The sequence below is a fragment of the Macrotis lagotis genome, chromosome 5 (genome assembly GCF_037893015.1).
Source record: "Macrotis lagotis isolate mMagLag1 chromosome 5, bilby.v1.9.chrom.fasta, whole genome shotgun sequence".
In the NCBI taxonomy this organism is placed as follows: domain Eukaryota; kingdom Metazoa; phylum Chordata; class Mammalia; order Peramelemorphia; family Peramelidae; genus Macrotis; species Macrotis lagotis.
In genome coordinates this window covers 229,360,839-229,382,666 of record NC_133662.1, presented here as the reverse complement: position 1 = coordinate 229,382,666, position 21,828 = coordinate 229,360,839, and the positions used below count along the sequence as shown (strand labels likewise).

Here is a 21,828-nt window from a genome sequence, read left to right as displayed (position 1 = left end):
GTGTCACACAGCTGCCCATATGTAAATTGGGGCTTATACTTGTGTCATATAGACAGAGATTGGCTGTGCCCTTAATGAACATCTTTCAGGATGGTTTCAGGTGGCCATAGAAAGGAGATGAATCTCCTGGATGCAAGATTTTCTGGGAGAAGAAGCATGATTACACATGTGAATTATAGCAGGCAGTGCAGACTTGAAAGAAGATATGGCAGTCATAGGAGAGAGAGAGAGAGAAGGTAAAAGAAAAGAGTAAGATTTGAAGACAGAAAACATAAAAGAGAGGTTACCACAATCAAGGGGGCAAGTTGATGATAATGGCAAAATATGGGAGACACGGGTGGGTTGAGAAGAGAAAGAAGATGGGATATGGGTAATAATTCACAACAGAAATTCCAAATGTTAACTAATTTAAGAGAATGACATAAACAAAGTAGAGGAGTATATAAGAAATTATCAGGTCCAAGGTTAGGAGAAGAACTCATGATCAGAGAAGACAGAAGGTTCACAGGAGGTAAAATGGACAATTATGATTATATAAAATTTAAAAGTTCTTGTGCAATCAAAACCAATTCAGCCAAAATTAGAAGAGAAATGGGAAATTTGGGGAGAAATCTTTATAACAAGTTTCTCTGATGGTCACATTTCTAAGATATATAAGGAAAGAATTTAATTTTATAAGAATTAGAACCATTCGGAGCAGCTAGGTGGCACAGTGAATAGAGCACCAGCCTTGGAGTCAGAAGTACCTGGGTTCAAATCTGACCTCAGACACTTAATAATTACCTAGCCGTGTGGCCTTGGGCAAGCCACTTAACCCCATTGCCTTGAAAAATCTTAAAAAAAAAAAAGAAAGAAAAGAATTAGAACCATTCCCTGGTTGGTAAATAGCTAAGAGATATGAAGGGACAGTTCTCAGAGGAAGAAATTCAAGCTACATATAGATATAGAGATAGAGATAGAGACAGAGACATAGATAGATAGATATAGATATGAAACATGCTCCAAATCACTAATAGAGAAATATAAATTAAAAAGCAACTTTGAGATGCTCCCATATGTCCATCAGATTGACAAAGATGACAAAAAATGAAAATGACAAATGCTGGAGGAGCTGAGGGTAAATAAGCACATTAATGTATAGTTGATAGAACTACAAACTAGTCCATCATAGAAAGCAATTTGGAGTTACGCCCTAAAAGCTGTGCATACTGTTTCACCCAGCAATACTACTACTAGTTCTATACCCTCAGAGAGATGAAAGAAAGAGGACAAATCCATATGAACAAGACTGTAATAGATCTTTTTGTGGTGGCACAGAATTGGAAACTAAAGGATTACCTATTATTACCTGGGGGAATGGCTGAACAAGTTAAAATATTTGAACATGCTCTAAGAAATGATGAACTGCACTGGCTTGGAGTCAGGAGTACACTGGCCTTGGAGTCAGGAGGACCTGAGTTCAAATGTGAGCTCAGACACTTAATAATTACCTAGCTGTTGGCCTTGGGCAAGTCACTTAACACTATTGCCTTGCAAAAAAACAAAACAAAACTTTTTTTTAAATAAATGATGAAGGCGAGAAGTGTAGTTGGCACAATGGATAGAACACTGACCCTGGAGGCAGGAGGACCTGAGTTTAAAACACTAACTGTGTGACCTTGGCAAGTTACTTAACCCTGTTGCTTCATTAAAAACAAAAGCAAAACAAAACACAATGATGGAGATGGTTTCAGAGAAACCTGTGAAGACTTGTATGAACCAATATAAAATGAAATGAGGAGAATCAGGAGAATAATTTAAATAACAGCAATATTGTAAAACAATTAGGAACTCTGATCAACAAAACAACTAATCACAATTCCAGATGATGATTAAACATGCTATCCACTTTGACATGGAGAGTTGATAGACTCAAGAGTCCAGTCTAAGGTTTATGGATTTTTGGATATTGACAATGTGGAAATTTGTTTTATTTGACTATAGCTGTTTTTAATGAGCTTTTTTTTTTCTTACTTTCTCAGTGCTAGTTGGGGAGGGGGAGTGACTAGGAAGGAAATAATTCGGAACTAAAATAAATAAAACTGAAGTTTTAAAAAACGGACACAATGTCTTGAATCTTATCTGGATTATGATAATAATTACAGCTGAGGATAGAATTTTCAGTCATTTTCCAGCCTGACATGGAGGAATCTTGAGAAAAGAATCAAAAGGCAATGTATTCTGTTTCCACCATCTGTGATCAGTAAAATGACTTTGCCAGCCTTGATACCAGGAATTTAAAGGGATTAAAAGGAAATAACAGTATAATTACTTTGGGAATGAGATTTCTACCTCTTTGCATAGCCACACGGAGAATGTTTTATTATTTGATCGATCTCCTTCCTTGTTATTTACATTTTCAAGTTTTAATTAAATGTTTTGCTCTTGGGTTTTATTTGCCTCTAATATGACTAGCAATGAGAATGATACATCAGGTCAGGGCTCTATCCATGGGTTAAATAAATTATCCCCAAATCAATATTTTAGAATGTGGGTACTAAAACTACTCCTTGTCTTCCATGGAAGCTAGGTGGTTCGGTAGCTAGAGTACCAGGCCTGGAGTCAGGAAGTTCAAATGAGGACATTTAACTTTAGTTGCGTGACCCTAAATTAAACACTTAAGCTCTGTTTCCCTCACTTTCCTCAACTATAAAATGAGGATAATAACCCCAACGTACCTCACTGGGCTGAGGCGAGGGTCAAATGGGATAATATTTGTGTCTGGCATGTTGTATAAAAAATATATATAACATATATAAATACTTATTCTCTTCCCCCTCGGTGGAAAGAACATTTGACTTGGAGCCAGGAAAGACTTGATTTTAAATCCTGCTTCTGACATTGATTGTGTGAGCGAGTCATTTTCATTTAGCATCTCTCAGCCTCAGTTCTTCCTTCCATAAAATGGGGATATCGATACCTGCAATACTTACCTCACATGGTCATTCTGATGGTGGAATGAGACGATGTATATTAAGCATTTTGTAAAGCTTAAAGCATTAGGCAAACATGTTATTACTCAGTAGACGCCTCTTAAGTTGGAGCTAGACCTAGTGTTAGAACTATATTCAGTTCTTTGCTCCTCCCCCTTTGGGCCTCCCTCTCGGTCTCCCCACTGTCCCTCTCCTCCTGGACCCCAGGACTGGTGCCTACCCAACACCATGATCCAGAGTCCGCTAACTCATCCTGGGAAAGTCTGGGGGTCCCTAGCTCGGGCCCTCCGTCTCCGTCTCTTCTGCCTCTGGCCTGGCTCTCTCTCGGCGAGTCTCTTTTCCTCTTTCTGGTCCTTTCCCCTTCTTCTCTGCCTTTGTTGATGGGCCTCCTGCTACCCACTCCGACGCCACTCCAGCCAGCACTCGGCCTGCAAGCACAGACCTTCCTGCGCCCGCCCTCCTCTGCTCCCGAGACTAGAAGTGAGGGGGAAGAAAGTCAGAAATGCCGATGTCCCCCCGAGCTGCCCCCTGCCCCCTGAATTTCAAAGATGCTTTCCATCCCAAACCCACACGGGAAGGAATCTGGAGCGGGCACCCCAAGGTGGGGACAACAGGGAAGCCTTAAAGAGCCCTGCCCCGTCCGGGGGGCATTCCTGCCATCAAAGCGGCTTTGTGGGGGGCAGTGGGGCAGGGGCGCTCTCGCTTTCCCACTGGGCAGCATCTCGGGGGGTGATGGGGCCTCACGGATGCGGGGTCCAGGCTGGGGGGACGGGAGGGGGGCGGGCCGCGCCGGGACGAGGGCCCCGGGGAGGTGGGCCGGGGTCTGCGCCGAGCCGGGCCCCGGACCCCCGCCTCTCCTCTCAGCTGCCGTCGGACCCTCAGGGCCCCCAAGCGACTCGGCCCCCCCCCCACTGGCGTCACCCCCCCCCCGCCTGGGCTTCTGGGAAATGGGGGTTCTTGGGGGGGCTGCTGGATGTGACCCTGGGGCCCCGGGCGGGGGCCCCCCGACGGCTCCGCTCCGCCGCTCTCCGCCCCCCCAAGGTCGCTGTTTTCTCCCTCCCCGACCCCCCCCCGGCCCCCCCGCCCCAGCCGCTCCTCGGAGCGCGGGCCCCCGTGATTGGCCACGAGGCGCGGAGGGGGCGGCCGCTGGGCGGCTCCCCGGGCCGGGATTGGGCGGCGCGCGGCGCGGGGCGGGGCGGGGGCGGGGCCGGGCCGCCCGCGGGAGGGGCGGCCGAGGCCGGGCCGGGAGCTCCGGGCGGTCGCATTGTTTTCCTCCGCGGAGCCGCGGCCGGACTGGGCTCTGCGGCTCGGACCCGGGCCCGCCAGACCCCGAGCCCCCGGCCTCCTCCCCCTGCCCCCCGGGAGCCGCTCCCGCACCCCCAGCCCGGGCCCCCGGGGCCCCGCGGCCGCCGCCTCCATCCCGGGGACCTGGCTTCCAGGCAAGTCTCCGCGGGGGGCGGGGGGCGCGGGGGGGCGGGGGGCGGGGGGAGCGGCCGGGGCGGGGGGCGCGGGGCGCGCGGCGGGACCCTGGGGGCTTTGGCGCAGCCCCCGACCCCAACTTTCCGGAAGGCTTTTTCGGGGTGTCACCTCGGGGACACAGACTTGGGGGCGGGGCAGAATTCCCGAGGTCAGGTGGGGGAGCGGGTGGGCGGGGGGCAGTCACGCCTGTCCGGAGGGAAGGTAGGACCCCAGGCCCCGGCCCAGAGCCGGGGGGGGGGTCGCCGGAACCCTGCGAGACCCCAGCCCGCAAGCCCACCCTCAGGCTTGGCACGCTAGGCCCCCGGTGAGGAGGGCAGACGCGGCGGACGGCAGCTGCGGGCCCCGCCGTCAGCCCGGATGGGCGCCCCATCTCTGGTCCCCCAGGCACCCCCTCCCAAGCCCCTCCTCTCGCTAACGTGGCTCTGGGACTCAGTCCCGGGCAGCGGGCCCCCTGGCCTCCCGGGCCCCCTGGCCTCCCGGGCTGCGGGCCCCCTGGCCTCCCGGGCAGCGGGCCCCCTGGCCTCCCGGGCTGGCCTCCCGGGCCCCCTGGCCTCCCGGGCCCCCGGCCTCCCGGAGATGGGGCGCGGGGGACAGTGTGATTTCCCCGGCTGGCCTGCTGCCCGGCTCATGCGGGGGTCCAGACACCTGGATTATCCTTGCCTGGGAATGATGGGAAGGGCAGAGGCACTGTTTATTTACAGGGGGGGAAGGTCCGAGAGGGGAGAGTGCTCCCAAGCCCCTCCTCAACAAAGGCCCCCCTTCCCCCCCAAAGGAAGGGGGACGGGGGGCTGGACTAGAGGGCTGCGAGTTTCCTGCCATTGTCCCAGGGTGGGAGGCCCCCCTCATCCCTCCTGCCAGACTCTTTGGCTGTGACCCCAGCCACTCCCCAGAGGTGGCTTTGAGCCTGAGGCGAGAAGAGGGGCCAGCTTCCTCTTGTACGGGAGGTGAGCCCAGGCGAGCCTGGCCCCTAGCAGATCTGGCTGCTCCCGAGACTCAGGATGCTGATTCCTCCGGTTCTCCAACCCCACCTTGCTCTCCGCTCCCCCACCCCCACCGCACACGCCACACACGCCACACACATATGGAAGCCAGAGGCAACAGGGGTCGGGCATGGTAGGGTTAGGCCTTTTAAAGGCCCTCTTAACAGCCGCCCTTTTAGGCCCGGGGACTAGGTGGACTCCTCCTGCTAATCCCTGGAAGATGCAGAAGAGGGCTCTCCTGGCCCTGCAGGTTGAGAGTGAAGGTACCAGTGTAAAGCCCAGCCAGATGTTTGGTTTTTTTCAGGCCAGGCCAACCCAGATCAACCCCAGAAAGTAGGGAGAAAGGGAATCCGAGAATCCATGAAGAAGCAGCAAAGATTAGGTGCAATGGTGAACTCTTCTGGGAAAGGAGCAAAAGCTGCTAGGCCTTTGTCAGAAGACTAGGAGGAACCACCACTGGCCGCCGGATGGTGGGGAGTGGAGGGATGCTGTCTGCTCATTTTGCTTCAAGATGAAAGCATGCAAATGAGATGCAAATAAGCCTCTATTGTCTTGGTTCCCAGCTTGGGCCTTTTTGCTAAGTATTTGCTGGATTCTACTGAGGACTGGTCTCCCAGTCCCTTAGTCATCTTTTGGGGGGCTCCTTGATCCTCCCGTAGGCCTGTCCGATAGCCTCAGGTGTTCGCTTTGCCCGGTATCTCCTAGGCAGGAAGGGCACCCCAAGAGGCCACTGCCTGGCAACCCTTTGCTTCCCGATCCAAGCTCCAATACACACTGCCCCGACCAAGTCCCCTCACCTGTTCCCCCCACTCTTGTCGCCTTCATCTTCCTTACGCTGCCCTTTGCTCTTCATGGGCCTCTGCTATCTTTGGAACGTTGGCGTCAGCTTTTGGGCACTGAGGATGGTCCCTCATCACTCACCTATTATTAGATCTTCACAAGAGTCACAGCTCCAGGTAAGAAAGAGGATGTCTCTGTTAGGGAGGTGAGAGAAGGGAGGATGGCCCAAGAAGTAGGGAGCTCTCTTCCTTGCCCAGAGACCAAAGTCATGCCAGGGTGATACTACTTGTTGTCAAGGGCAACCTGGTGGTGAGGAGAAAAGGTGTGAGAGTAGGAAGGACAACAGGAAAGCTCCCAGCGGAGCTCCCAGGCAGCATCCTGAAAAGAGGGGGGCCTTCTGGCTTGTGAGCCTGGAGGGTCGTTAGTTGGCTGCTGTCCTCTCAGGGGAGGGGGTCATCATTAGATGTCTCTGCCCCCTCCCCTCCTTGAGCCCTCTGGGGTCCCTATCTGACGTTAGCCTCCCCCAGATGATGTCATCTGGGGGGAGGGGACTCTCTCCAGGGGGAGGGAGGGGACACCTGGGTTCCTGACTCTGGCAGTGGAGCTTGCTGGAGGGGTGAGGCAGAGAAGAGGGGAGCTGGGCTTTTTAGAGCAACAAAGTCCTCAGGTCTTTCATCTGGCAGAGGAGGATTTTAGTCTAAAGGTATTCCTATTTGTGTTTGTATCTGCTAAAAGGCCACTTGTCTTTTGGGTGGGGTACCTGCTGACACCTCACCCAAAGGTTGCAGAGCAGCCACCACGGGCAAAATCGTGAAGTTACTAGTTTCCATCTCCCCCCCCCCCCCCAGTATCCTCCCAATCCAGAACTGGCTGGAACTAGGGCCCGGCGGTTTCAGGAGGCTGATGGGAGGGGAGGCATGGCTCCTTGTCTCAGTATCTTCTTTTCACCTCAACTCCCACCCTTAGACCATCCATCTCTCTCCTTGACTGGGCTCTAGTTGGCTACTGGATGAATTATTTATATGTTAATCTCAGAGGCAGCCTGATGAGGAGGGGAAGGAGATGAGGCTGTCCAGCCTTCCTCTCATTCCAGCTCTCTCTCTTCTTAGTGTCCCCACGGGTGGTACTTCCCTCTCAAAGGCAAATATACTGGGTCAGGGGGGCCAAAGAGAGGAGGGAGGGAGGGAGGGGGTCCAGGGAGACAGCTGCAGCCAGAACTAAATATAGCCTTCACTTTGGCTTTGATGCAGATTCATTTTTGGCTAAGATGGTCCGCCGACCCATTTTGAACCTTTCGTCCTGGGGAGTGGGGCCTGGATCACCCCCAACATCCCAGATCTCTCTGAGTGATCAGGCACACCTGAATGTCAGAATGTTCTTTACCAGACCTAGAATGAGAGATGGTCACAGTATGTCCCTCACACACATACACTGGGCGGCCAGGGAGGCTGTTAGGAGAGGGCAAGAGTAGAACGCTCCTTCTCCCTCAGATGGTCCTCAGGAACTGCTATTTATAATGTGAGACTTCAACACCTTCCCCCCCCCCTCCAGCATCTAATTATAACAGGGAAGGATTGGTGGAAGGGGTTGGGGGGGAGGAGGAAATCAAGTCAAGGTACCCAGAGAGAGGAACTGAGAGACTAGGCAGGGAGGCGGGGGGAGATGGGATATGCCGTGACCTTACCTGAGGTCATAACTTGGGTCTGTCTTTCCCTGCAGCAGCCGGTTTGTGCCTGTTAGGATAGAGGGAATTTGACTGACAGTGGCAGGCATGGTTGGGACAGGTGGAAGGAAAGATCCCCTCCCCTCTCTAGGGTCCCCTGGGGATAGATCAAGGGAGGAGTTGTGTCCATGTCCCTATTTGAGAAGACTAAAATATAGTAAAGAAACAGCCCTGACGTCCACGCCCTTGACTCTAATCTCCCAGTGAGTCCAGGCTTCCAGCCCCCTCCCCTCAAACTTTGCTCTATCTTCTCTCTCAGGCTTGACATATGGGTAAGAGAGTGCCACTTGGGGCCTGAGCCGGCCTGCCCAGGATGCCCCGTGGCCCTCCTTTCACGTCCTTGTTGCTCCTGCTATTGCTGCTATCCTCAACTCCTCGAACCCAGACCACTTTTCCCCAGGATCCCCTCCCTCTAGTGACCTCTGACCTCCAAGGTAAGTGGCGGCCTTGTCCTGTTCAGCCCTTCTCTTTCACATCTGCCCTTGGTGGGATCAGACTTCCTCCACTCAAGCATTGTCCCTTCTCTGACCAATGTTGGTCCTCATTAGCTCCTCAAATTAATTATTAAGTGAGGATTTGGGGCTAGATGCTGGGGAAGAGAATGAATGTGACAAGCAATAGGAGATGAGATGGACATAAAAGTTAGGGAATTAGACGAGGCAGTGATCCTTCATTACCAAATGACTAATTCAGACAGTAGGTGCTCTAGGAGTTTGGTGTACGAGGGGTCCTTGTTAATTGACTGGTGTGGCTAGAGATGGTTTAACAGAGGAGGTAAGATTTGTTCTGATTCTAGAAGGAAGAGTAGGATTGGGAGATGTGAAGTGATAGAAAATGTTATAAAAAGGGGGAATAGAATGAACAGGGGGGAAACTAGGAGGAAGACTGGGGAATAGTGAGCAGGAAGGAGGTTTGGGTAGGGGAGTAATAAAGGGTGAGCTAGAAGAATGGGTAGGGACCAGTAAACTTGCTGTTACTACATCCATAATCAAGTAGCTTCTCTTTTTTGTGGGGAGGGAGTTTAGGTGGTTTTCTCTCTTTTCATGGGGTGAGGGGGAAAGGTTTTTGGGGTGAGGTATTAGTGATCCAAATACTTCTCCTTTCCACTCCTTCCCCACCAGGTGTATCACCATTATCTTGGTTCCGGGGCTTGGAAGATGATGCTGTGGCTGGAGAGTTGGGTCTGGACTTTCAGAAATTCCTGATCCTGAACAGGACGTTGCTGGTAGCTGCCCGGTAAGTTGCATTTAACATAGGAATAGATTAAATGTAGATATGATACCTATGAATATGACTAGAGATTCAGCAAACATGGTGGCTATGTGGACACTATAGAAAAGACCCACCATAATGTGACATGAGAAGGACCCACTATAAACCAATGTATCTGGAGACCAGAGGACTCATTTAGATAAACTACATATATGGGAGATATGGCTGTAACTTGTCTGTTAAGTTACATGTATGTCTAAACCTGGCCAAGTATTGGGCATTTACCAGCTGGGCAGTTAGAGTGGAGACCTTGGGATATTGACCCACTGACCCATTCCCTCTTTGTATCTTTAGGGATCATGTTTTCTCCTTTGATCTTCAAGCTCAAGGCTGGGAGAGGCTGGTACCAGACAAGGTGAGAGGCTGAGGGACAGTCTGGCAACAGAAAGAGAGCTCAATCTCTAGAACCCATCCTTTCTTCACCAAACCGCTTTCCTTCTCTTCTCCATCAGTATCTGACATGGAGAAGTCAGGATGTGGAGAACTGTGCCGTTCGAGGGAAGCTGAGGGTGAGGGATGTGATGAGGGACTGGGAGGTGGGCTGTATGTCTCCTTCCCCCATGGCCGCTTCTCCCAAGCCCTCTTTTCCTTCCTCTCCCCAGAACACAGGGGAAACAACCCAAAGGGAGCAATGCTTGACATGTCCAGCCCCCCAGCCCTTCTCTTGCCCATGGGGATCCCAGAATGCCCAGCCCCCCTGTTACCTTCAGTGACCTTTGACCTCTGGTCCCACCTCCTGGGGCCCCTAGGACGAGTGCTACAACTACATCCGTGTCCTCGTTCCCCGGGACTCCCAGACTCTCCTTGCCTGCGGGACAAATTCATTCAGCCCCATGTGCCGCAACTACGGGGTACGGGAGATGGGGGGGTTACAAGTTTGGGGGTATGGTGTGGAGGGAATGTAATAATGAATGATAACTATGGGGAGAGAAAAGCTGTAGGACAGGGTTGGATCTTGGGGTGTTGGATGGGGCATAAGACATAGCAGTAGGGGGGCAGCTAGGTGGCATAGTGGATAAAGCACCGGCCCTGGAGTCAGGAGTACCTGGGTTCAAATCCAGTCTCAGACACTTAATAATTACCTAACTGTGTTGCTCTGGGCAAGCCACTTAACCCCATTTGCCTTGCAAAAACCTAAAAAAAAAAAAAGACATAGCAGTAGGAGACCTGAAAGAGATCCAGATGAACTTGGTAGGAGGGGAGGGACAGAGCACAATGAAGAAGGAAGATCAAGATACCTTTGGTTTTGTTTAGTCCCTGAGATACCCAAGGGCCTCAGGATCACATTCCCCCTTCCTCCCACCCAGATCTCTTCCCTGCAGCAGGAGGGTGAGGAGATGAGTGGGCAAGCTCGATGCCCCTTTGATGCCACACAATCCAGTGTTGCCATCTTTGCAGGTGAAAAGTTATGGGATGGTGGGGTGAAGAGGGCTAGTGGTTGAAAGACACTCACACCCCACTCCCGTCCCTTTCAGTCCCCCACCAATTCCACATCTAACATTCTACTTTCTCTGGAATTTGGAGGCTGAGTGGAGAATTTCCCTTGATGGCTTTGTATGGGGGTGGAGAGAGTGGGGTGTGAATGTGCTGTTAGAAAGTCTCAAAACACGTCTTTCCAATGTGTTCATCCCCTTCTGAGACCAGCTGTGTTCCCCTCCCTTTGTTTCCCCAACTTGCATCCACGTATTCCTCCCATGAGACCTTTCCTTTCACCAAACAGTTAAAAGGCATTATTAAGCGTCTACCATGAACAAGCTCTGGGGTTACAGAGAAAGGCAAAGACAGTCCTGCCCTCAGGGAGTTTGGGGGAGAAACAGGCAAATAACTGTACAAGTAGAACACCGGCCAGATAAATTGGAGAGATGTCAAAGGGGGAAGGCAAGAGTCTTCAGGCGGGGACTATCCCAGGAAGCTAGGAGACAGAGATGAGGTTGGAGGGGGGCGGGCCGGTGGAACACTCAGAGACAGGAGATGGACAGTCTTGGGCAAAGAATGATGATCCTGCCCATCCATGCTCTGAATTGCAGAGTATGTGGTAGAGAACAAGGAGGAAGAAGCCTTCCTTCCTCTGGCTTCTCGTGATCCCCATTCTTCCATTTCCATCTTTTTATGCTGCCCTCTTCTTTTGGCTTCCCCTGACCTTGGGATGCCCCTTCCAGAGGGTAGCCTTTACTCAGCCACGGCTGCAGATTTCCAGGCCAGTGATGCTGTTGTTTATCGAAGTTTAGGCTCCCAGCCTCCTCTCCGCTCCGCCAAGTACGACTCCAAGTGGCTTCGAGGTCAGAGGGGACCAGGGTTGGGGAGGTAATAAAGGGAATGTAGGGGGGGGGGGTCTGGGGACAAGCAGTAAGTCTCCTAAAGGAGAGGCACAAGGATGTGGGCTTTTAATAGGTCCCGGGGGGTTCAGGGATGAAGAAGATTTCTTATCAAATCCTAGAGGTGGAGGACCTATGTAGACACTCCCCATTTCATCACTTCTTTCCCCAGAGCCTCACTTTGTCCATGCAGTGGAGCACAGAGACCATGTTTACTTCTTTTTCCGAGAAGTCTCTGTGGAGGATGCTCGGCTGGGACGGGTAAGCTGAGTGGACCCCACCTTGGAGAGGGGAAGCTGGGGAGAGGACAGCCGAGTCTGCTCTGGCACACTCAAGGCTATTTCTCCCCGTATGAACTTTAGCTCTCCCTGCTTGTGATCCCATTTCCCTGTTAGTTACTGCCCTACCCCACAACACTTATCCTGGTGCCCATTGATTCTCCCTCCCCATCAGGTCCAGTTCTCTCGTGTAGCACGGGTGTGTAAACGTGATGTAGGTGGTTCTCCCCGGGCCTTGGACCGTCATTGGACATCTTTTCTGAAGCTTCGACTCAACTGCTCTGTCCCTGGAGATTCTGCCTTCTACTTTGATGTACTCCAGTCCCTGTCTGGGCCTGTTCCTCTGCATGGACGTCCTGCCCTATTTGGGGTCTTCACCACCCAGACCAACAGGTTGGGAGGCATGTGAAGTAGGTGTGGAAGATCTCCTAACCAATATGGATGACCCACTCTAACCAATATAACCAATCCACTCCAAATATTATAGTCCTTCCTGGTCAGGCCAGTAGCTGGGGTGGAGGAAGTAGGAGCTGTCCTAAGCAATATGCTGTCTTCCATTATCTCTGTGCTCTTCTACCATTCTAACTTGACTTGTGGCCAAGTCACCTTCCCACAGAGCAACATGGTGGCTCCCATTTCCTGTACCTAGGATGGTTGGTGACCTGGGAGGGAATTTTCCTTGCCTTCTTCCAGACCCAGCTCATATAGTTCCTCTCCTACACTTTCCTGGTGCTGTATAGCATCCCCGGTTCTGCTGTCTGTGCCTTCTACCTGGATGACATTGAACATGGGTTTGAGGGCAAGTTCAAGGAGCAGAGGAGCCCAGATGGGGCCTGGACCCCTGTGCCTGAGGACAGGGTCCCTTCACCCAGGTATCTATGGGCAGCTTCAGTGGTGGTTGGGACAATGTCTGTTCAATTTCTGCACCTACCACATAGAAAGTGCTAGCCTAGGAACATAAAAGGAAAAAAAAATCTGCTGCTTCCTTCCAAGATTTTACCATTTATGGGGTATGGTGGGACATGACTTCAAATAACAGCTCGAGAATATCAGATAAAAAACAGCTTCGAAATATTTGAGTATGGAGAGAGAGAGAGAGAGAGGGAGAGAGAGAGAGAGAGAGAGAGAGAGAGAGAGAGAGAGAGAGAGAGAGAGAGAGAGAGAGACTAGAGATAACAGGAAAAGGTTTCACAAGGAAGAGCCCCCTGGAGCTATCTTGAAAGAAGATAAGCTTTCGAAAAGCCAAGATTAAAAGGACATTCTAGGCTTAAAGGCCTGCTTGTAATTACCCAGAGGCAAGAGACAGGGAGCCAAGTTCAGGGAACAGGAAATAATCCTATCTGGCTGGACTCCAGTGGCTGTGAAGGGAAGTTATCACTAAAAAAAAGGTGATAGGAGAAGAAGTAATTTAGAACCATGTGCTGAAGATCCTTAAATGCCAATTGTGAGTGATTTGTGTTTTATTCTAGAGGTAGTAGGGAGCCATGGAATATTTTTGAGCTAAAAAGTCAATAAGGGTCAGGTCTGTGATTTAGGAAGATGATTTTAGCAACCAGAAGGAGGATTCATAGCAGGAAAGGGGAAAAAAAATCAGTTAGGGGCAGTGGTCCAGATGTGAGGTGATGGCAGCCTGAAGTGCTGGTTATGTAGGTGGAGGAAAGAAGACAGATTCTGTGGAGGTAGAATTGACAGTGCTCAGCAAGTGGATGTGAATGATGGGATGGTGGGTGGGAAGAGAAGTGAAGGGTGACTGACTGGGAGGAATGGATGGTGGGAAGTTGGGAGAAGTGGGGGAATTGAGGTGTATGTAGGGGAGATGGTGAGCTCATCTCTGTAAGGTTGAAGTAGCCATGACATCTTCTAAGAAATGTCCAGAAGTCAGCAACAGCCACAGGACTGGTCTGTGAACAGAACAGAGTTGGGAAAAGACCCTTGAATCTAAGGATAGGATTCTTGAGGAGAGGAGCAAGAAAGAGGGAGTATAGTGACATAGCCAGTTTCCTTGGGTTCTCCAATTGCAGGGATGGGATTGAGAAATGAATTGGCTGTGGGGATGGGAAAGGTTGCAGGATCTCAGTGGAGGGACCATGGAGTCCCAGGGGAATGCCACAGTATCTAGTCACCCTGCCCTGAGCACTGCCCTCCATGTATGTATCCTTCAGGCCAGGGTCCTGTGCAGGGGTGGGTAGAGCTGCTTCATTTCCTTCTTCCCGGGACCTTCCTGATGAAGTCCTGACTTTCATCAAGGCTCACCCACTGTTGGATCCCGCCATACCACCTGCCACCCATCGGCCCCTTCTCACCCGAACTGGCAGGTATCCAGGGATGGGAAGACTTAGAGAGACTGGAAGGGGAGGAGGCTGGGAAGGTTGGCAAGAAATTAGGGGTGGGGGAAAGGTGGGGAGGAAACCTTACCAGCCCAGCCCCCTTTCATCCTGACAAATGTGACTCAGGAGGGGAAACCAATTAGGAAAAGGAAGAGTATGAGGTGAAATGACTGGAGATCAGAAAATCCCAGACTTCCAACTCCGCTTGGGAAAGGAGAGTAAAGCATCTCCCAGTCTTATTTGATTTGGTGGGAAGAACATCAGAGAAGGGAGTTCATATCATATAATGGAAAGAGTATAACTAGAAGGTAGGAGACAGATTCTAGTCTTAGATTTACCATATATTGGCTGTGAACCCTTTGGCAAGACTCTTAGCCCTCTCTGGACCTTAGTTTCCTCATCTGTTATCCCACCTCTAATATCCAATCAATTTTGATTAACATGATCTCATTGTGACTCCCTACCTTATGACTTTTCATAGTAGAGCCATCTAGACCCATAGTCTTTGCCCAGTATGACACCCCCATCACCTGATCTCCTAATGGAATCATTGGGTTGGGCAGACTCCCCAGTATGACTGTCTCAGGTCTGCAGCAGGAGACTCATTTCTCCTTAATGACTTGGGAGTGTACCTTTCCAGAGCCCTGCTGACCCAGGTGGCTGTGGATGGAGCAGCTGGTCGCCATGGCAATACCACTGTCCTCTTCTTGGGTACTGAGGATGGGACAGTATTGAAGGTGCTCCCCCCAGGAGGGGGCTACGGGAACACTGAGCCCATCTTGTTGGAGGAGACTGACACCTACAGCTCTTCCCGGTGAGGTCTTTGAAAGCCAGGTTCTGTTTTTTTTATCTCTGATATTAGATGTAGGACAGACACGTCAGTGAAATTGGAGAGACAAGCAATAGGTCTGAGAACTTGGACACTAGAGACCCTTCTCCATCGACTCAAGAAGGGTTTGGCTGTGATAAAAAACTGCTTTTTATATAGCACTTGAGGTTTACAAGCCAGTTTATGTGTTACTTCAGCTGATTTTGCAAGGAGACTTTAAAGGATGCTTGGGTCCTTTTACCAGTTAGTCATTGGTGGGAAGGAGAAAGGGATCCTTCACTGGGAGAGTAGATGTTGTGGGGAGTAGATAGGGATCCCCAACACAGAGAACCCCTGTCTAGCTCTGTTCTGTCTCTTCACTGTTTTCTCTTGTATAAGGAGTCACACTCATAAATCCCCACCTCTGTTCCTCTCAGGTGTGGTGGGAAGCGATCAGCACAGTTAGCCCGACGGGTTCTTGGTCTGGTGCTGGATCCTGACAGCCACAGGCTCTTTGTAGCCTTTTCGGGCTGTGTAGCCCACATGCCTCTCAGTCAATGTAGCCGGCATGGAGCTTGTCAAAGGTAAGAGACACTGCTGAGGAGATCTGCCATGTATGCTGGCTGTTTAGGGACGTGGGGGGGGGTGATAGTGGAGAATAGAGTGGGAGTTAGGAGGTTGGGAAGGTTTAGGGATGGGGAGGAGGGTGGATTGGAAAACCCAGAGAATCTATTTTAGGTAGAAAGCAGTGGGGATGGGGGACAAGAGATGACAGCGCCCTCTTTGGAAGAAGGGATGGGAGATGTGATGGAGAGTCACAATGGGGTAGGGTAGTTTGTACTATGGAATGTCCTGCATTTTAGGGGATCAGACACAGGATTGGGAATTAGGAATCAAGGAAGATGAAAATGGAAAACAATGGTGCCTCGTTTGATGTTGTATCTCTGTAGCAGTGGTGTGAAACTCATGTAGTCCTGAAGGCCACATATTGACTTAGAAAATCTCAGATTAACACTATGTTTTATTGTATTTTTAGTTATCTTGTTAAATACTTTCCATTTGCATTTTCATCTGGTTCAAGACTAAATTCATGAGTTTTCTCGGCAGGTTCATGAGTGTGACACCTCTGCTGTAGGGGGTAGAATGGATCAGAACAGGAAAACTGGGACTTAAATCCTGCTTCTGATATTTACAGGTTCTGTGACCAGGACAGGTTACTTCAGCTCTGTGAACCTCAGCTTCTTCATTTGTAAAATGAGGATAATAATGTTTATAGAATCATAGGATTCTAAGGCTCAAATGAGACCAAGTAGAGAAATCATTTTGCAAACTTTGAAGCACTTTATAAAATATTCTTACTTATGGGAGCCAAGAAGGGGATGGGGGGGGGAGAATTCCACCCCTCCCTCCCCCCGCATCCTCCCTAGATCTATAGGACTCATTTTCCCCCCAGAAGCTGCCTCGACTCTCAGGACCCATACTGCGGGTGGGGAAACTTCAAAGGCTGCGTGGATGTCAGGGGACCTGCCTGGTGAGTGAGGCCCAGTGGGTTCCCTCTTCTGGGGCCTGGAGGTGAAGGAAGTTGAATGCACAAGTGGAAGTGGAACTGAGCTAAGATGAACTTTTCTTCTTCTTCCCCAGGACTGCCCTGGAGCAGGATGGGGTCAGGGAAGTCATGGAAGAGGGAGACTGCCATGGTAAGGGGATGCTCTGAGGCTGCTGCCCTAATAATACGGTGCCTGTCTCAGAGGCTCCTTCCCCCACCACATACCCTCCCCCGCTTTGGTGCCAAGGTGAGAGGGATCCTTCACTGGGAGAGATGTTGTAGACAGGGATCCCCCACACAGAGGGCACAACCCCTCTTAGCTCTGTTCTCTCTTGTATAAGGAGTCACACTCATCAATTCCCACCTCCCTATATGGGCCCCACCTCTTCCCCATCTTCATCTTTTCCCCTGACTCTGCCTTCTCCCACCTCACAGATGGGGCCACTGGGAGTCATTCGGGGCCAGGGGATTCTGCCTATGGTGAGTTCTGCCCTCCAATAACTTCATAGTCCCCGTGCTTAGCCCTCATTCCCTTAGTCCCAAGGGTCTAAAGTTGCTAAGATGCCAGAGCAGTTGGGGGGGGGATGGGAGCGGTCAGCGATTCCTTCCTCTAGTCTTCCCGTTGGGCGTCCACCAGAGCCCAGGGTTGGGGGGGCGCAGGCTGGAGTCCTGGACGCTTGGGTGCAGTGAGGAGGGCAGTGGGGGAATCCATCTGTCTGAATGTTCTGGGGACAGTGAGTCGAGAGTGGGGACCTCACTGGCTCTGACTTGGTCTCTGTCACCAGAGCCTCTGGGTCCCAGCCCTCCCCCTGAGGCCCCCAGTCCCCCCAATGATGCCCACCCCCGGTCCCCGCCCTCCACTCTCCGGGCGCACATAGAGGGTAAGGCAGGTAACGGAGGGAGTCGCGGCTTGGTGGGGGTAGCTGCATCCCCGAGGACTTAACACCTTGGCGGCGGGTTTGCTTCTTACTAATGCCGGGTTGGCGCGTCCTCAGCCCCGGGCACCGCCGCCCCGGCAGGCACAGCCGGACGGTGCCCTCCGCATGCCAAGGGGGCAGGGCCGGCCCGGGGGCACCTCGGTCCCTCCCGCGTGTGTGTGCGTGCCTGGGGGGGGGGGTCGGGGCTGCGGCCGGCCCCGGGCGCTTCTCCCCCTCCGACTCGGGCCGTCTGTGTCCCCCCAGGGGTTCGCCGCGACCCTCCCGCGGCCCCGCCTCCGCACGCCGTCCCGGTGCCCCTGCTCCTGGCCAGCGTGGCGGCCGCCTTCGCCCTGGGGGCGTCCGTGTCCGGCCTCCTGGTCTCCTGCGCCTGCCGCCGGGCCTACGGGCGGGCCCCGCGCGGGGCCAAGGACGCCGACGCGGCCGGGCTGCCGCGGCCCCTGTCCCTGCGGAGCCTGGCCCGGCTGCACGGCGGCGCCCCGCCGGCCAAGGAGGCCTCGCCGCCCGGGGGCCGGCTCTACAGCACCTTCCTGCCGCCCGAGGGCGCGCCCGGCCCGGACCTGGCCTGCCTGCCCACGCCCGAGGCCACGCCCGAGCTCCCGGCCAAGCAGCCCCGGGCGCGGGGGCCCTGGGAGTGGAACCACAACGGCAACAACGCCAAGGAGGGCCCGGCGCGGCCGCGGGGCGGCGCGGGGCCCGGCCCCCGGGTGCTGGTGAGGCCGCCGCCGCCGGGCTGCCCCGGCCAGGCCGTGGAAGTGACCACCCTGGAGGAGCTGCTGCGCTACCTGCACGGCGCCCCGGAGCCCGGCCGGACCCCCGGGGCCGGCGCCGCCCCGCTGCCGCCCCTGCGGCTGGACGTGCCCCCGGACGGCAAGGGCCCGGCCCGGCCCGCCCTGTCGGCCCCGGCGCCGCGGCTCGGGCTCGGGGGCGCCCGGGGCGCGGCCCCCTCGCCACACCGGGCGCCCCCCGGCCTGCTGACTCGAGTGCCCTCGGGGGGCGCCGCCAGGTACGCCGGGGGCCACGGCAGGTGCCCGCTCTACCTCGGCCGGCCCGAGGGCTACAGGGGCCGGGCCCCGAAGAGGGTGGACGTGGAGAGGCCGCAGCCGCCCCCGGTGCCCTCGCCCTCCGCCGCCCCTCCCGGGGGCCGCTACTGACGAGGCGGCGCCGGAGGCGCTTCCCGGCCCGGGGCCTCCCCGGGCCTCCCGGGCCTCGGCCCTTCCCGGCTTGGGGCCTCCCCGGCCTCGGGCCTCCCGGGCCTCCCCGGCCTCGGGCCTCGGCCCTTCCCGGACTCGGACCGCACTTATCGCCCATCTTGGGCTGGTTGATGGACTCGCCGCAGTCCGGCCCGCGGCCCCGCCAGGCCGCCTCCGCCTTCCGGGGCCGCTCGGGGCCGGCGCGGGGCGCGGGGCGCGGGCCATCGTCACCTCCTACCGTGTAGGAGCCTCCCCCACCCCAATACAAGAGGTGCCCCGGCCCGCCGCTGTCCGTCTGTCTGTCCGTGCGCGCGGCCCGGGCCAGGGGGGGCTGCGGGGGAGGGGGAGGGCGAGCCCGGGGGGGGGGGGAGCGGGCCCGGCGCCTCGGCTTCCTCACGCGCACGCGCAGCTCCGCGGCGCCGGGGCGCGGTTGGCCGGCCGCGGCCGTCCGTTAGGGAGAAGGACCAATGGGAAGGACGCGCCGGGCCCTCTGTCGCCCCGCCCTCCCCGGCCTCGCGCCGACACCGTCCAGCTGGGCTCCCGGCGCGTCTCCCGGGGATTCCACGTGGGTCCGCGCGGCGGGGGGGGGGGGGGGGGACGCGGCCCGCGAGCCTGGCGCCCTCCGCACCCCGAGCCCGGGGCGCCCTGCCGGCCCCGCCGCCGCGGCCCCACGCGCTCCGAGCGGGTCCCTGCCGCCCCCGGCCCCGCCCCGCCGCGCACGAGAGGGCCACGGAGCCCGGCCAGCTGAAGGAGTGGCCGCGCCGGGGGCGCCCAGACGGGGGCCCGGGCGGTGCCCCCCGCCCCGGCCGAGGGCCGCACACCGCCGGGGCCTTACCCCGAGCACCGCCGACCGTCACGGGGGTCTTCCTTGGCTGCACGTTGGCAGTCCTTTTGAAGGGGGAGAAAGGCGGAGAATTTGGAGTCCGATGTTTTTAAAACCAATGTCCAAGTGTGTTTTTACATGCAACTGGGGCTAAAACAAAACACTAAATAAAAAATAAAAAGCCGAGAAATGCAGAACAGAATAAGGGGAGCTGTGCGGAAGGGCCGGCCTAGACAGAGCCACTCGCGTAACCTGATTCAGAAACCGGGACAGCTAGTCTAATACGAGAGGAGCCCCCCGGAGAATGGAGCCCCCACACTGGGAGCCGAAAGGAAGGGGGAAATTCCCAGACGGGACAAACCGGATACCAAGGTTGGGTTCCGCTGCTGAGGTGAACAGCGCCCCAAAAACAAACTCAGACGATCCCGAACGAAGCCGACCTTTGTGTTTTTCGGAAGGAATTTAAAAGCACTTTGATGAGTGCCTGCTTTGTAAAGGTATTTTATGGATAATATCCTCGGAGCCATTGCCCGGGTTCACACATCTAGGAAGTGTCCGAGGCTTGGATTTGAACTCGGGTCTTCCCGACTCCATGTCCAGGCCTCGGAAAGAACAAACACTATCAGTTCTGTTTCGTTTTGCCCAAGGCACTCCCAAGCTAGGAGTCACAGAATCAAAGATTTAGAGCCAGAAACAATCCTTGGAGGTTGTGTGTGTGTGTGTGTGTGCATTTACAGTCAAGTGATTGACCTAAGGTTACCCAGCAGTAAATGGCAGATTCAGGATTTTTTTTTAAGGCTTTTTGCAAGGCAAAACAGGTTAAGTGGCTCGCCCAAGGCCACACAGCTAGGTAATGATTAAGTGTCTGAGGACGGATTTGAACTCAGGTCCTCCTGACTCCAGGGCCGGTGCTCCATCCACTGCACCACCTAGCCGCCCCTAGATTCAGGATTTTAATCTAGATTCTTGCCTCTAGATCTACTACCGTTTCCCTAGTTTAAATGGAAATTTGTGCAGGAGACTAACATGAAAAAAAGTCATGGAAAAGTTAGCTGGGAACATTGTAAAGGGCTTCACATGCTGGGATGAGTTGGTATTTTATCCTATGAGCAGTAAAATACACATAAAATATACATACATGTAAAATATACATAATGATAAATTTATTGTGTGACTATAGGCAGGTCCTTCCATCTGGATCTCCACCTCCTAAGCTATAAAATGGGACCAAAGCAGATGATGGTCACATTTTGGATCTCACGGTCTTATAAAACTTAGTTTATCCTCCTTTAGCATCTTCTATGTAGAAGATTGTAGAACAGCCATTAGCAAATTCATCAGGGTCCTATTTGTAGCTAATTGTGAAGAATAATCACTTCTTAATTTAAGAACCATCAGGGTGCACTTTATATATCCTTTAAAAATCCACCTGATTTCAAATAATTTCTTAGAGACAACAATAAAAGAGTGAATCTGGTTTAGAAGTCAATGCTAATAAGCTGACTTCTGTTTGCACTTGAAATCTGATCTTCAGAAAGATCAGAAGCTGACAACAAGGAGAAGCAGATTCCTGCTGCAAGGATTTCCAAGCTGGGATCCCAGAGGCCCCTTAGAAGGTTGTGGAGAAAGCAGGGCCCTGGGGGGGACAGAGTCCATCACCTTGTGACAGGCTCTAGGGATCTGAAACACAAGGTTCCACAATCATCAGCTTGGAAAAGCTGCTCTGCCTCATGGGCTCCAAGGAGGCTTAAGTCACCAGGGGCCTGTGCTATACTGTGGTAACTCAGATTAATGTCCCCTAGGTACCTCATCACACATCTTGAAACTCATCATTTAAGCTCCCACCCTCCAAAGATCACAAACTGCCCCCTTCAAAATTCTGAGGACTCGGCCGAGGAACAAAAGTGACCTATGAGAACCGGTGGTTTCTTTAGCTTTAATACGTAGATAGTAATAATACCCAGCAAGATTTTAATAGCTTACCTGCAATTTAGCTCCCCCACGAGTCAGACTATAGCATGGATTTGGTTAATAAGTGAGTTTTTGCCTAGAGGTTGCAGGTCAGCTACTCCTTACCTTCAATTTTTCCAGGGTAGGATCTCACCGACAAGACAATAAAACCTGTTAGACTTTTCCAGGTTTCTTCTTCGCATTTTTCCTGAATTAAGCTTCCCAAAGCCAGGTGACTTGCTTGTCTCATTTGCATGAGAGGGGTTTCTGGCATTAAAGTAATCATCTGAGCCAGGTAGCAAACAATTCACCAGCTAAGAGACAACCTGCGGAGGAGACAAGATTCCCCCAGCTGGCTCAGCTGGCTGTGGCTCGGAAAAGGGGAACAGGTTTGGTCTTTGGAGTTTGCTAATTCTCCCCCAGCATGGTCTTAAGGACTATGGCCAG

The 21,828-nt window shown here is 53.4% G+C and overlaps 1 protein-coding gene across 3 annotated transcripts; it reads left to right on the top strand.

Moving 5' to 3' along the window:
* The first annotated feature begins 5,006 nt into the window (after positions 1–5,006).
* Positions 5,007–18,882, top strand: SEMA6C (semaphorin 6C). Of its 3 annotated transcripts, XM_074188800.1 has the most exons (19): positions 5,007–6,387; positions 8,194–8,368; positions 9,056–9,170; positions 9,501–9,561; positions 9,659–9,715; positions 9,956–10,057; positions 10,514–10,604; positions 11,366–11,485; positions 11,694–11,782; positions 11,975–12,192; positions 12,540–12,671; positions 13,962–14,114; positions 14,767–14,940; positions 15,372–15,518; positions 16,388–16,465; positions 16,576–16,631; positions 16,916–16,960; positions 17,266–17,370; positions 17,662–18,882. In XM_074188800.1, the coding sequence occupies exons 2-19, from the start codon at positions 8,248–8,250 to the stop codon at positions 18,567–18,569; spliced, it is 2,772 nt and encodes a 923-aa protein (XP_074044901.1). In that variant the 5' UTR covers positions 5,007–6,387; positions 8,194–8,247; the 3' UTR covers positions 18,570–18,882. The 3 variants fall into 3 exon arrangements, with proteins under 3 accessions (XP_074044901.1, XP_074044900.1, XP_074044899.1); XM_074188799.1 differs by lacking the exon at positions 17,266–17,370 and having other exon boundaries at positions 5,008–6,387; XM_074188798.1 differs by lacking the exons at positions 5,007–6,387; positions 17,266–17,370 and having other exon boundaries at positions 7,409–8,368.
* Positions 18,883–21,828: the final 2,946 nt, after the last annotated feature.